The following is a 13,113-nucleotide window of genomic DNA, read 5'->3' as shown; positions in this document are numbered from 1 at the left end:
CTCTAATATGATCAACTCTAGAACTCTAGTATGTCCAGCCCCATAATCTATTTCTTTGTCTTAAAAACACATTTATTGCATTTCTAGACTATATTCCAATAGGATGATCCTTACTAAAGACAAGGATAAGTAACTTTCCCTATCACTTCCAAATAGCAAATAAAGTAACAGAAGAAGGATATTACCCAGAAAAAAAAAAAAAAAGAAAGATTTCTGGGGAAAAGAGAGCAAGTTAACAAGATGCTAACTTTTTAAACCAAGTATAAAATTCCACAACAAAATATTATAAAGTTAAAAATGCTTATATGAGAAGATGTGTCCCAAACCCAAAATAATTTAAATTGTTTTAAAGTCTTTAATCTCATTTCCTTGAATTTCTGCATTTCTTAAACCTTGTTTCCTTGACTGATTAGAGATTATTTATTAGTTAGGCTTGCCGAAGTGACCAAATACAGCAAATTACAAAGTATAAACATTTGAAATAAGAATACCCTTCTTTTCTCCTATAATGCCGTTTTACTTCATCAGATGAAACACTTCGGGAAAGGATCAACTTAGCAATAATAAGAGACCAAAGGGTGCCATTTTCCATGGACCTAAAAAATGAAAAAAAAATCCATTTTCAAAGTGTTTAAGATTTTTAAAGACTATTTACCTGGATTCCTTTTACAGAATTAAGTAGATCACCTTGTGAGGGTATCAATTCACCATGGCTTTTGCCCCAAACAAATGCCCGTTACTGAACAGACTGGGAGCTTAGGTTTCCAACACTCCTTTACAACTGGTACTGAGCTCTCATCCCAAAGCCCTTCAAATCCCAATAGACGAGATTAGGTTTGAGGATCAGAGACTGTAGCTCGAAAAAGGACATATCCCAGAGGACACCAAGCCTGGTTAATGTTGAAGAATCACAGAGATGTTAATATCTGCTGGGGGAAGTTCTGAGTGCCGCTGAGTATGTGATGGAGACTGAAGAGAAAGGCTCAGCCTGGGACCTCTGATACCACAAAGCATATTCAATACACTACAGGCAAGTGAAAAACAAAGAGAGGTAGTTCAACACAGTAATTTCAACAAGCTCCCATCCATTAAGGGAAAGGTTTTGTGTTTATAATCTTAAGACATACCTGTTAATGACACAAAACCTAAGGTTTGAGAGTAGTGGAAGAATAGATCACAGATGACAAAACAACTTCTACAAGGCTTCTATTTCTTCTACTGTCATCTGCCCCATCCCTCAATGTAACTTATGGATTTAAGAACACAGGCAAAGTTCAAATATCTCCCCAGATGAGTAAATCAAGTACTCAGAATCCATGAAGTACTTATCATTAAGAACTGGGTCTAATTTAGATCAACCATCTGAAAGATTAGCATGAAGTGAACTTACATTTTACAGAAACAAAGCCCAAAGCTAGTAAAACAATCATATAAAAATGGAAGCTGAAAGGGATTCTTACCTGTTAAATAACAGGTGTAAAAGGCCAGAAGTATTACCAAGCCCACATAAGTTATCATATGTAATATTCATCTTTTGAAGCATTTCACAAAATCCGGTTAGAAAAATAGGTGGATTGTCTAATTCTTCATACCACTGCAGTGAATAGAGCAGTTCTGCAACTATAGAATGGACAACACATTACCAGGTGGACTCTGTGAAGAAACCTTTCAATCATCTTCACTCCACTGCCCCATTTTCGAATACTGCTATGCCCACCAGTCTCAAAATATCTGTGAACTGATTTCCAAATCTTTTTTGATATGTTCAATGATAATGAAAACTGAGAACATTTGTCTGATACAAAATGCCAGTCCTCTCCAAAATCTTACTTGGTCCCTTTTCTAATTAGTGAATAATGTGACAGGCCTAAGTCACCAGAAATACTGGAATAATCTTCCTACTGTTTTTGCCACAGGTGGTAACAAGTTACACCAGGTACCAGTTGTATCAGGTACAAGTTCAAGTCAATGTGTTAAGAAATGGGAAACACCAGGCTATATAAACAGGGAGTAGACCTCGGTGAGAGACTGGTCTGGACGCAAATGAGCTGTGTGCATAGTTATCAATTAGAGTACTAAAATCTAGCCCAGGGACTGCTGTGAGAATTAAATGACCAAGAATCTATCATAAAATCTAGCACACGAATAGGCTTTAGTACAGAATTATCACAACTCTCTTTTATAAAGCCGTATATGGACTTTAGAGTCAGAAGACTTGAGACTTGGTTCAAAAATCTAATCCTACCCCTTATAAACTAAGCTAACTCTATAATGAAGTCAAGCTAAGAAAACCAGTAAGAAAAACCATAATAATAATATCTGACAGGGCTGATAAGATTAAGTACATAATGCTGTCAGTTTGTAAAAGTAACACAATCCACAAAAACACACTATTGTAACTGCAGGCTAATTTCCCTGCCCTTAAACGCATGTGGAGCTGGCAAATCAAGAGGTGTTTGAACTTCCTTCCACAGGGCATATGTTTTCTTCTAGTAACTACGTCACAGCTGAAGTTTTACAAACAAGACTGACAGAGAAATTATGTAAGACTTCTAACTCTAATACCATTCTGTATAGGTCACACTGCTACCTACAATTCTACGTCATTTCCTGGATGGGGGAATTTTAAATCTCAAATTCCCAATGGGATTCAACATTTGAACCTCCACTTGCCAAGAAAAAATATCTATCTACATAGATATCTATATATACTTATCAGCACGAAAGTATAGTGGTTTAAAAACTAACTGAAAAGTCAGTATCCTTGATGAAACACCAGACTCAACCATTTTCTTTAGGGTTATGTGCCACAGGATCTAGTACTGATGTCTTGCCAGCTTGAGTAACTGATCTTATACCAAATTCTGCTCTACAGCTAACAAGATCATAGCAAGATTTCAGTCTGTTTCCATCCAATTTGCAATTTAGTATTCATCATTTAAGTAACTTCGAGTTTCTCATCACTACAATAGTTAATAGGAATGGAAGATTCTTGATTTTTTAAAGATTTAAATTGCAGGGTAATCAAAGTTATTTCAAATTATATTTATTACAAATTATTTCAAAACATTGCTATTATATCTGAATGCTCATATATACTTACTTATTTTCTCAAGCTCATTATTTTCTAGGACTATTTCCTTTTTCAGTGCAACTAATATCATTTTGCTCAATAATGCTGAAGTACACAAGTGGCTGGGAAGACTCTTTGTATCTTGTTCTTTAAAATCTGTTTTGAAACATTCATAATTCAAACTCAATCTTCCTTCTAAAAGAGGTCTATGCAACCACTGTAAAAAGAATACATTAAATTATATACAAAAATCATTAGATATTCTAAATTATTTACTATCTATGCAAGTAAGACAGGGAACAAAAATGAAGTTATCAATCTTCAAAATATTATTAGTGTAACTTCAAAAATGAAGTTATTACTACTTTATTAATAAAATCACAGAAGCCTACAAGTTTGGGTTTTGCTTCAGGAAATTAAGAAATGTGTATTTCTTTAAGACTCCTTCAGGACAGAACAAGAAGTAATTCACCTTGTACCACAGCAACTGCCAGTGTCATAACAAACCACAAAGCATCCAATATATGAGCATTCAGAGATGTCAAGGCAAAGCAAGATACTCATTTCATTTACCTTTTTTCCCTCCCCAAGATAAAACCAAAGATTTATTTTTTTTTTCCCCAGAATAAAATTAAAATGTTTAATCTTGCATGAAGTCCAAACTTAAGAACGAAATAAGCACTGTCCAATCTTAAACATACCTGCATTGGAAGAGACTGTCTCATCTTTTCCCATTCACTGTTGCTTGGCATTACACTTCCAATATAAACTCCCAGAAGATTAGGATCTTCACTTTCTAGAAGCATATTTAGCAAATCATCAACAGCACACAAGAGGACTTGAAGACTGAAAATAATGCAAACAACGTAACAATTATAGTTGTGCTATGACTAACTTAACCACTCCTGCTACACATTAAATACCCTATGGCAGGGAACAGTTTACCTGAACAAAAAGTAGTAAAAATAAAGCTAAGCAAGTCCTCTCCCCTGTATCTGACATATACACCATCAAATTAGGGATTTAATACAACATTTATAATTTGAAATTGAGTACCGCTTCTATATCAGAATGAAGGGAACTTGACCTATTTTGGAACAGGTATTTCTGAAACACAACTACCTTATTATACGGTGAAAAAAAAAAAAAGCCATGATGATGAGAAAAAGATACAACTCAACCCTAACAGCCTCTGGATGCTTTCTCTTACTTTTCACCTTTATAGATAGATTTAGTACGTGGTATGAAATATATTTGCAATTCAACATCTTAAAACAGAGGCTACCGGGCCCCCAAATTAAACAATGAAGAATAACTACTATGTGTGGTAGCCGTGACAGGTAGCCACACCAGCCCACAAGACACAGGACAGCACTACCATCACCTCACCAGGATAAATTAGGAGTCCAGCAGATATGCTGTAACAAATCATTCTTGAACTGAGCTTAAATTAATGATCATTAAAACAAATTCCTTTTGAAAAAATATTTTTGTCTGGGTCTTCTTTTAGGAGTCTTGTAGATTTCTTACATAACAAGTCATTTTTCATAGATGCACTAATCACAGGCTTGAATTTAAAGACAGTGATCAGGATGCTGAAGAGATCGAGTGCAAATGAGTACAAAAAGTTACCTTTTGATATCCAAAGATGAAGACTGAACTTGGTTCTTGAGCCACAGAGCAGACAAACACAGGAAGGTACTCTGTTTACATGTACTGCCAGTTTGGTGGGTCAATAAATTCACACCAGAGAGCCAAGTATTTTTCAGTTTACAGACAAGAAAGTCTAAAATCAAGATGTCAACAGTAATTTTTAATCCCTGTGAAGCAACTATAATCAGTATAAAATGTGTGAAATAACTCAATGCAGACCTGAGGTTTTTAAGGTACCATAAAAAACAGAAAATATAAAATTACCATTCAAGTGCCAAAACAAAAGAACTGTCATAAATATGCAATAATACAATCTAGCTCATGCCATATAAATGTAAACACGTTAAGGTTTTTAAAGTTAGCTCTTTTCTGTTCTTATTTATAAGAGCACTGTCCTTTTGGAGATGTGAAAATTATTATACCTTTTCCAAACAGAGGAATATGAAAGAAAGGGTTTGGGAGGAGGGCTCTCTATCAATACGAATATTTTTTTTAAATAATGCCTTTCACAATTAAGTCTCAATACATAAGGCAATATAGTCCTTACAAAGGCAATCTCAGTTTTATTTTGATATATATTAAGAGTGAGAGAAGGATATATTAATATACCCTTCTTTATGAATATGGAAACTGAAGCATCAAGAAATTAAGCAACTTGCCAAACAACAGCTTCTAAGTGAAGGAGCTAAGATTCTAACTCATCTTATCATAGCCCCTTCTAAAACTATTTCTTTGGCAACAAGAAAGAATTTGGACATAATATCTACATATACTTTTAACTTGGTTTTTAAAGCTGAAATTGTTTAAGATTTGCGGCCCTTTACTCAAAATGCTTTCAACTTTCAAGTACATTATGATTCAATTAATAAAGCCTGGGCACTTACACTATGAAGGTCAGAGCCGGAGATTCCCAACAAAACATTTGAGCAGTAGGCTATTACCTGGCAAATGTGTTTTTTCTTTGTTCTGAGCACATAACTGAAAGAGAGTTAATAATAAGTCTTCAGATGATGGCATTAGCAAGCATCCTTTTGCTGAGCTGAAATAGTTATAGGCCACATCACAGATAAAAGACACTGATGAATCATTATTTTCAGCTTCTGACAATTCCTTTACTTTCGATAAAGTTTCATGAAGTTTAACAATAATTCTTTCAACATACACTTCTCCAATCAAGTAATCTAGAGGAAAAAAGTTCACACAAACAAAAAATTAAAAAATATTAACAGTGTATTTTTTAATACTTTACTTTGGGTTAACAACCACTTAAGTCTTTACATGTGTTTAAAAATATTTTTTTATGTATTAGACAAAATTATATCAAGAAATCAATCTGATCTCTCACATATAAAATCTCTCATGTTGAAGAGCAATTTTAAATTAAGTAAAAAAAAAAAGCAATGCTCTACAAAATTAGTGAATAACTTTGCTAAACTATTCAAAACCCTTTAGAATATAAAACTAAAAATATTAAAATGTCTTCCAAGTCATGTCACAAGGCTTAAACATTTAGGGTGCTTACAAAATTAAAATATCTGCATAAAGTCTCATTATTCTCAACCAGTAACATACAAACCTTGTAACATGGAATCCCCTCCAAAAGTGAAAGATTTATTCCCTACTAAAAACCAAAGCCCTATTTTTGCTTACCATTTTCAACATGTTGAGATAATACCAAGCTTAGAAGAGCCCATTTTTCCGAGAAGTAAGAATCAGAAGATACTGTGGATTCCAAATCCTTATTACAAAGATGATCTGCCAAGGTTACCAATTTCTCTCCAAGGACATCTCCTTTTAGCCAAGGAGTTACTAAAGCATGTTTATCTGAACTAGAACGTGCCTAAAATAATAAAATTAAAGCAAAGATGTACAAGACCAAAAAGCATATCTGTCTATAACATTACTTGTACCATATTATCTCCCTTCATCATGGCCCCAACACTATCCCCCACTCCTCCTCAAGTTCTAAGAAGGCTGATATCATCCCTGTTCCCCACTAAGCCTTGCTTACATACACTTTCATGCATTTTTCAGGCTATCTTCCCAACCATAAATATTCTCTGTCTTCTTTATCAAAATCCCATCCATTCTCTAAGAACCATTACAAAGCCAACCTGCTTTATGAAGTCTCCCCCCATCCACTCAAGCCCATACTCATAAAAGCTTTTGTCTGAATTTCTAAAGCACTTACTGGATTGTATTATTATTTATAATGTTTCATCTGTGTATGTCTTGTTTCCAATGAGATTGTAAGTTCCTTGAGAGCAGAGACTGTCTTTTTAAACTTCTTTGATACCTGCTACCAACACTGCAGGTATGTTCAATGAATAATGAATAGATGAACTTTGAAGACAGATGCTCCATATATTAAAAATGCTCTATATATTAAATTTTTGTTCATTAATTTTACTAAAATTAAAGAACAATTAATATTTGATAGTAGTAAATTACTTCAAAATGAACAATGGGACTTATTATTTTCCCGAATTCTCTGCAATAGTAACTGGGGCCAGATAGCTAACAGCAACTGGTTTATTTTCATGGGGTGGGGAAGAAAAAAACAACAACTGTAAATCCACCCCCAAAAGCATGCTGATCCATGTTCCCAGAGCTTCTTTTGCTTTAAGGGCTGACAAGAAAGGAATTTGCAACTTGGTTCATTTCAAAGCAATCTGGAAAAAAAAAACAAAAAACCAAGTGCGGATTGGGTAGTGCCTAAAAACTAGTTTACCTTTTATTTAAAAAACTGTAGATAACCAGGGCTTTTATTTTAGCCCAAGCTTTACCACTGTTCTGGCTTTATGACCCTGGGCGAATCTCTTAACCAACATGGGCCTATTTCCTATTTTAAAAATGAAGATTAACCTAGAAAAATCACTAAAGTCCTCTTCTGATTACAAAATTCAGGTTGTTTTTTAAAGAAGCTGACTTTATGACTCTGATCATAAAGTATAAAGGTGCATAAAAACAAAATAATCTGTAGTTTAGATGGCTATAATACTGCTTTTTCTAACACAATTTACTAAGTAAAATCAATTTATTTTATTGAGTCCAGGAAATAAACTTTTGAATAATGTCTCTCAAATCAGAAAGAGATGAAGTACAATACTCATTTTAACATATCCATAAAAAGAACCTGACCAGCTTTAAAGGGATGGAGAAATCAGTTAGTCATGGACGTACAGGAGGCAAACACTGGCCATGAACTTCCAAATACTGTCCAGGAAGAAGACAGACTTCCAAAAGGTTATGAGAATTTGAGCTAACCAGCAGGCACATTCCTAAGTTGGAAATGGGTTCAGTCTTCTCTTATCAAATTATTAACTCCCTTTGCCCTAATTCTAGACTTATCAAGTAGCTTTCTGATAATTTGGCTTTTCATGTAGCCTGCCTACAGAGAGAGAAGGTATTGGGTAAACTAATGTCAATGCTGTACTTTATAAGCTCTATTTCTCATTGAAAAAGAATAAATGAATATTCTGTATTTATTTTGTATAAATAAACTATTGAGGGAAATAGGGAGTCACTTTTAATGGGCACAGAGTTTCAGTTTTGCAAGATAAATTCTGGAGACTGGTTCACAAAGAGAATATACTTAACACTAATGAACTGTAAACTCAGAAATAGTTAAGATGGTACATTTTGTTATGTGGCTTTTACCAGAATTGAAAAAGAAACTTGTAAATTAAAGAGTTATCTGTATAAATTTTAAAAATAATAAAAAATGCTAAAAAAAAAAAAAAAGAATTTTAGGTAACTAACACTAAACATTTCAAAAAAATTAAAAAAAAACATTTCTATGGTTGAAAAGTGTTATATCACTTAGATGTTTATTGGGAAAAAATACTTTAAAACTTCTAAATTGCTTATGTTCCTTCTTTTCATTATTTTTATCACTAATTTTCTTATTTAGTCAAGTGGCAATCAGACAAAATCTGAAAGATTTTAATTTGCCTGTACAGTATTCCAAAGCAGGACAAACTTAATTTCCTGAGATGTTTGAGCCACAGCGAACACCTCTCAGTCCACTTCTATAGAAGAAAAAGTAACTAAGATAAGAGTAGAAACCTGTAGTCTTAATTTAAAGATATTCAAATATTTAGCTCTCCCTCTGTTACCCAGGAAGAAATACTAGATTTACCAGAGCCTTTTCAGTCTTTGCTGATATTCCAAACCAAAAAAATACTATAGAAAGGTAAACACCTAAACCTAAAGCCTTCCCAAACTATGGGGAAAAAGTTACAATAATGTTTCTAACTTAGACATCTGACCACATACTAGTATGTGAATATGACTGGTTTTTCATTTTTCTATACCCATAAATGCAAAAAAGAAGGAAAAGAAAAAAATCCCTAAGATACCTTTTCAATGACCTGAAGAATAGAATTCCAGTTCAGATTCCCCTGAAAGAGAAAAAAAGAGTTAGAAATAATTTTTTAAAAGGAATGAAGTCATTATGTAATCACAAAAAAAAAAAAGCTGAAACATTTCTAGCTACTCCAACTTTTAAAAGTATAAACTAAAATGAACTATTGGGACCTCATCAAAATAAAAAGCTTCTGTACAGTGAAGGAAATAATCAGCAAAACTAAAAGGCAGCCAATGTAATGGGCGAAGGTATTTACAAATGACATAACAGATAAAGGGTTAGTATCCAAAATCTATAAAGAACTTATCAAACTCAACACCCAAAAAAACAAATAATCCAGTGAAGAAATGGACAAAAAACATGAATAGACACTTCTCCAAAGAAGACAACCTGACGGCTAACAGACACATGAAAAGATACTTAACATCACACATTATCAGGAAAATATAAATTAAAACCACAATGAGATACCACCTCACCCCAGTCAGAATGGCTAAAACTAACAACTCAGGCAACAACAGATGTTAGCAAGGATGTGGAGAAAGAGGGACTCTTTTGCACTGCTGGTGGGAATGCACACTAGTGCAGTCACTCTGGAAAACTTTATAGAGGTTCCTCAAAAAATTAAAATAGAGCTACCCTTCAACCCAGCAACTGCACTACTAGGTATTCATCCAAGGGATACAGGTGCGCTGTTTTGAAGGGGTACATGTACCCCAACGTTCATAGCAGCGCTATCAACAATAGTCAAAGTACAGAAAAAGCCCAAACATCCATCTACAGATGAATAGATAAAGAAAATGTGATACACACACCATGAAGTATTACTTGGCAATCAAGGAAAAATGAAATGTTGCCATTTGCAACTACGTAGATGGAACTAGAGGGTATTATGCTAAGTGAAATGAGTCAGAGAAAGACAAATATGTGACTTCACTCATATGTGGAATTTAAGATACAAAACAGATGAACATAAGGGAAAAGAAGCAAAAATAACATAAAAATAAGAAGGGAGACAAAACGTAAGAGACTCTTAAATACAGAGAACAAACTGAGGGTTTCTGGAGGGATTGTGGGTGGGGAGATGGGCTCAAGGAGAAGGGGCATTAAGGAAGACACCTGTTGGGATGAGCACTGGGTGTTATACACAGGGAAGGAAACACTGGAATCTACTCCTGAAATCATTATTGCACCATATGCTAACCTGGATGTAATTTTTTTTTAAAAAGTATAGATTAAGCCTTTTATTACCAAGCATTTGTCATCTTAACCATACTGACTCAACACATACCCATAAGCCTCCACACTTCCCCATCACAATCAAGAATATACTGCTTGCCTGTGCTTACTTTGGCAGCACATAGACTAAAACTGGAAGGAATATATTGCTCTTCTTTAAACAGATATTCAGTCAAGAAACAACACAGGAATCACCTCCATGCAGGTCTCATTCTACTCATTTATAATTAGTGTAGCGATGTAAGCCCCTACAGTTTAAAGAGATATACAACAATACCTCGATGAGGTCATCCAAGACGTATTTTCTTTCCATATTATTTTCACAGCAACAGAGGGCACTGTACAAAATGTCCACCAAGAAACCAGCATCCTTCCTTTGATCTTCATTTAGCCAACCTATCAGTTTCTGGTATAAAAACTGCACCGCAGGATTTTTTTGTATGAGCCTGGCTATTTCAAGAGGTTTAGCTTTGACAGTACTCTGTTTTTCATCACCTAGTAGCATTTTAAATACTTGGGTTGAAGAGAAAGAGCTGAGTAGAGTGGAAAGAAACCTTAGATGTTGCTCCGACTTTTGCTCATTGACATAATTAATACTCATCGCTGCTAGTTTACAGACCAAGTCTTCCAAAGGTTTTTTCCTTAGTGGTGATACAAGGTCTGAACAATTATGAGAGAGAGAAGGTTCAGCCATTAATTCAGAGCCTTCACTGTTTTCGCCTTCAGAGGAGACACATTTTTCGTTCTCTTTATTATTTTCAGGTAGCTCGTCAGCAAATCTAACCTTACCAACTTTTTTTTTATTTGACTTCAGTGAGCTCTTCGGCTTCTGAAGGACCTGTAGCAGGTTAGATACACCTGACACGGATTTCACATCAGCTTCTGGCTCATTGATTTTTTCCACACAGATCTCTGACAGTCTTTCCCAAAAATTCAGCAGTACTTTGTCCAAACTGTGAGCTATTTTATCATCTTTTTCCACATCTGCTTTGGCTTCCCAGGAACGTAAGGTTTCTGCTAAATGGTTAAAGAGCTGCCCATCTTGCAATCTTGGGTCTTTGAGAACTGCATCAATAAAAGGAATCAACTAAAAGAGAAAGCAGACATATAAAAGTTCAGTTTTCAGAGGAAATAAAATTTGAACAAAGTATTTGTAAAACATAAAATTCCACATTTAATAACTGAAAAACATGGATTTCCCCCCAAAACTTTTAAGAGTTAACTTGAAGATCATTTGCATATCAAAGAGGTTAATAATTTCACTGCATTCCTCTAAATTACTATTTTTATGATATAATTAACCAAGAATATTGATCATTACCAAATAATACAGTTTTCTTTGCCTTTTCTGACCTTAATCCAATTTTTTACTTTTTTCTAAACCAATATGAAGACACAACCCAGAGTTCAGAATTCTTTTTCTTAAATTTCAAAGATAAGTTAACTGAGACATCAACTAGGATCTGGGCTTATATAATTTCATTAATTTCCTAACATAAGGAACCATATTCCAGAATCTGCTCTCATCACTGGTTCTAAACACCAAGCACAATTGTTCACAAAAAACTAAACGTAGTTGAATATTTTCAAAGTAACAGAATGATTATTGCGTAATTTATACTTAATATAAAGTATCACAAATAGCATCTTCAAAATTATGCTTTGTGCTGCAACTGTATAAAACAGTTAGGGCCCGGCCCCCACACCCAGAGACTAATTAGTACTCAGGCATTATGGTATTATTCTAGCAACCTACAATACAGAATTTTTATTTATATGGTCAGAAGTACACATTACTCAATCTGTCAATTATAAAAATGAAATCTTTATAATGGCTAATTTAAAAATGGCAACAAGATACAATGAGCTTGACACTTTATAGTCAATGTGGGAGGGCATGGTGATTTTTACATTATAAATACCTGGTCATTGACGAGCATCTCTTCAATTTCTTCCTCACCTAAGTTTTGTTGCATTATAAAACGTAAGCATTCAAAAAAAGCTGATATTACTGCTGAGCACTCTGAAAAGCTGGTTTTAATTCTCTCTGTTGATAGCCTAAGAAATAATAAATAACCATAGCTTACTCTTTCATAAAAAAATAAGCAACTCAGAAACACTACAATAAAGACATGGAAAAAGTATCACACAAAAGGAGGAGGACTTTTTAACATAAAATTCTTAAACTAAAAACTCAGAACAAAAGGAACTTGAAAAAGAGTGGGAAAAAGCACATTTTCAAACAGGTGTCAACAAAAGATAATACGTATTTATTTTCTAGTCAGGAACAAATCCATCTGCAAATTTCAAAGAGAGGACTTAATCAAATAAAACTAAAAGAGTAGTAACAAACAATTTTGTAAGCATTAATAAAACAGTACCTTTAATTAAGTTCAACAAATGCACTGTAATAATTTTTTTAAATTGTGACTTTAAATAGCTATCATATTTATGTTTATGGAAGTTTTAAACTCTTCACTGATTCATTTTTTCCATTTGGACATTTGTATTTATCAATATACCAAAAAATGCTCATTTAAAAAATGGACTATTTCAATCTAAGGCCCTTAAAATATTCATTGTACTTTTGTTGTGTATGACCACTAAAGCCTTGAAAGTACCCAGGAAAAAAATTTCAACTGAAATTCTCTGAAAAGTTTAAAAGTGTTTAATGAACAGCAGAACAATCTGGAGAAATTTAAGAAAGACAATAATGAGTATGTCATTCTACAAATTAATGAAAACAAGAAAAATCTCTTTTGCTTTAAAGATCAAGAAC

The 13,113-nt window shown here is 33.8% G+C and overlaps 1 protein-coding gene across 1 annotated transcript in view; it reads right to left on the bottom strand.

Moving 5' to 3' along the window:
* Window positions 1-13,113, bottom strand: part of LTN1 (listerin E3 ubiquitin protein ligase 1) — a 61,622-nt gene that overhangs the window by 29,940 nt on the left and 18,569 nt on the right. Inside the window, exons 9-18 of the mRNA XM_077760213.1 lie at window positions 12,257-12,392; window positions 10,612-11,421; window positions 9,088-9,129; window positions 6,377-6,566; window positions 5,668-5,907; window positions 4,706-4,859; window positions 3,775-3,919; window positions 3,104-3,290; window positions 1,461-1,620; window positions 492-596 (exon numbers count right to left, since the gene is read on the bottom strand). Coding sequence (XP_077616339.1) covers window positions 492-596; window positions 1,461-1,620; window positions 3,104-3,290; window positions 3,775-3,919; window positions 4,706-4,859; window positions 5,668-5,907; window positions 6,377-6,566; window positions 9,088-9,129; window positions 10,612-11,421; window positions 12,257-12,392 — 2,169 coding nt within the window. The remainder of the gene's footprint in view (window positions 1-491; window positions 597-1,460; window positions 1,621-3,103; window positions 3,291-3,774; window positions 3,920-4,705; window positions 4,860-5,667; window positions 5,908-6,376; window positions 6,567-9,087; window positions 9,130-10,611; window positions 11,422-12,256; window positions 12,393-13,113) is intronic.

Source organism: Crocuta crocuta, unplaced genomic scaffold (genome assembly GCF_008692635.1).
Source record: "Crocuta crocuta isolate KB4526 unplaced genomic scaffold, BGI_CrCroc_1.0 scaffold369, whole genome shotgun sequence".
NCBI classification, from domain to species: Eukaryota; Metazoa; Chordata; class Mammalia; order Carnivora; family Hyaenidae; genus Crocuta; species Crocuta crocuta.
The sequence above is the reverse complement of the archived record's forward strand: the minus strand, read 5'-3'. Positions and strand labels throughout refer to the sequence as shown.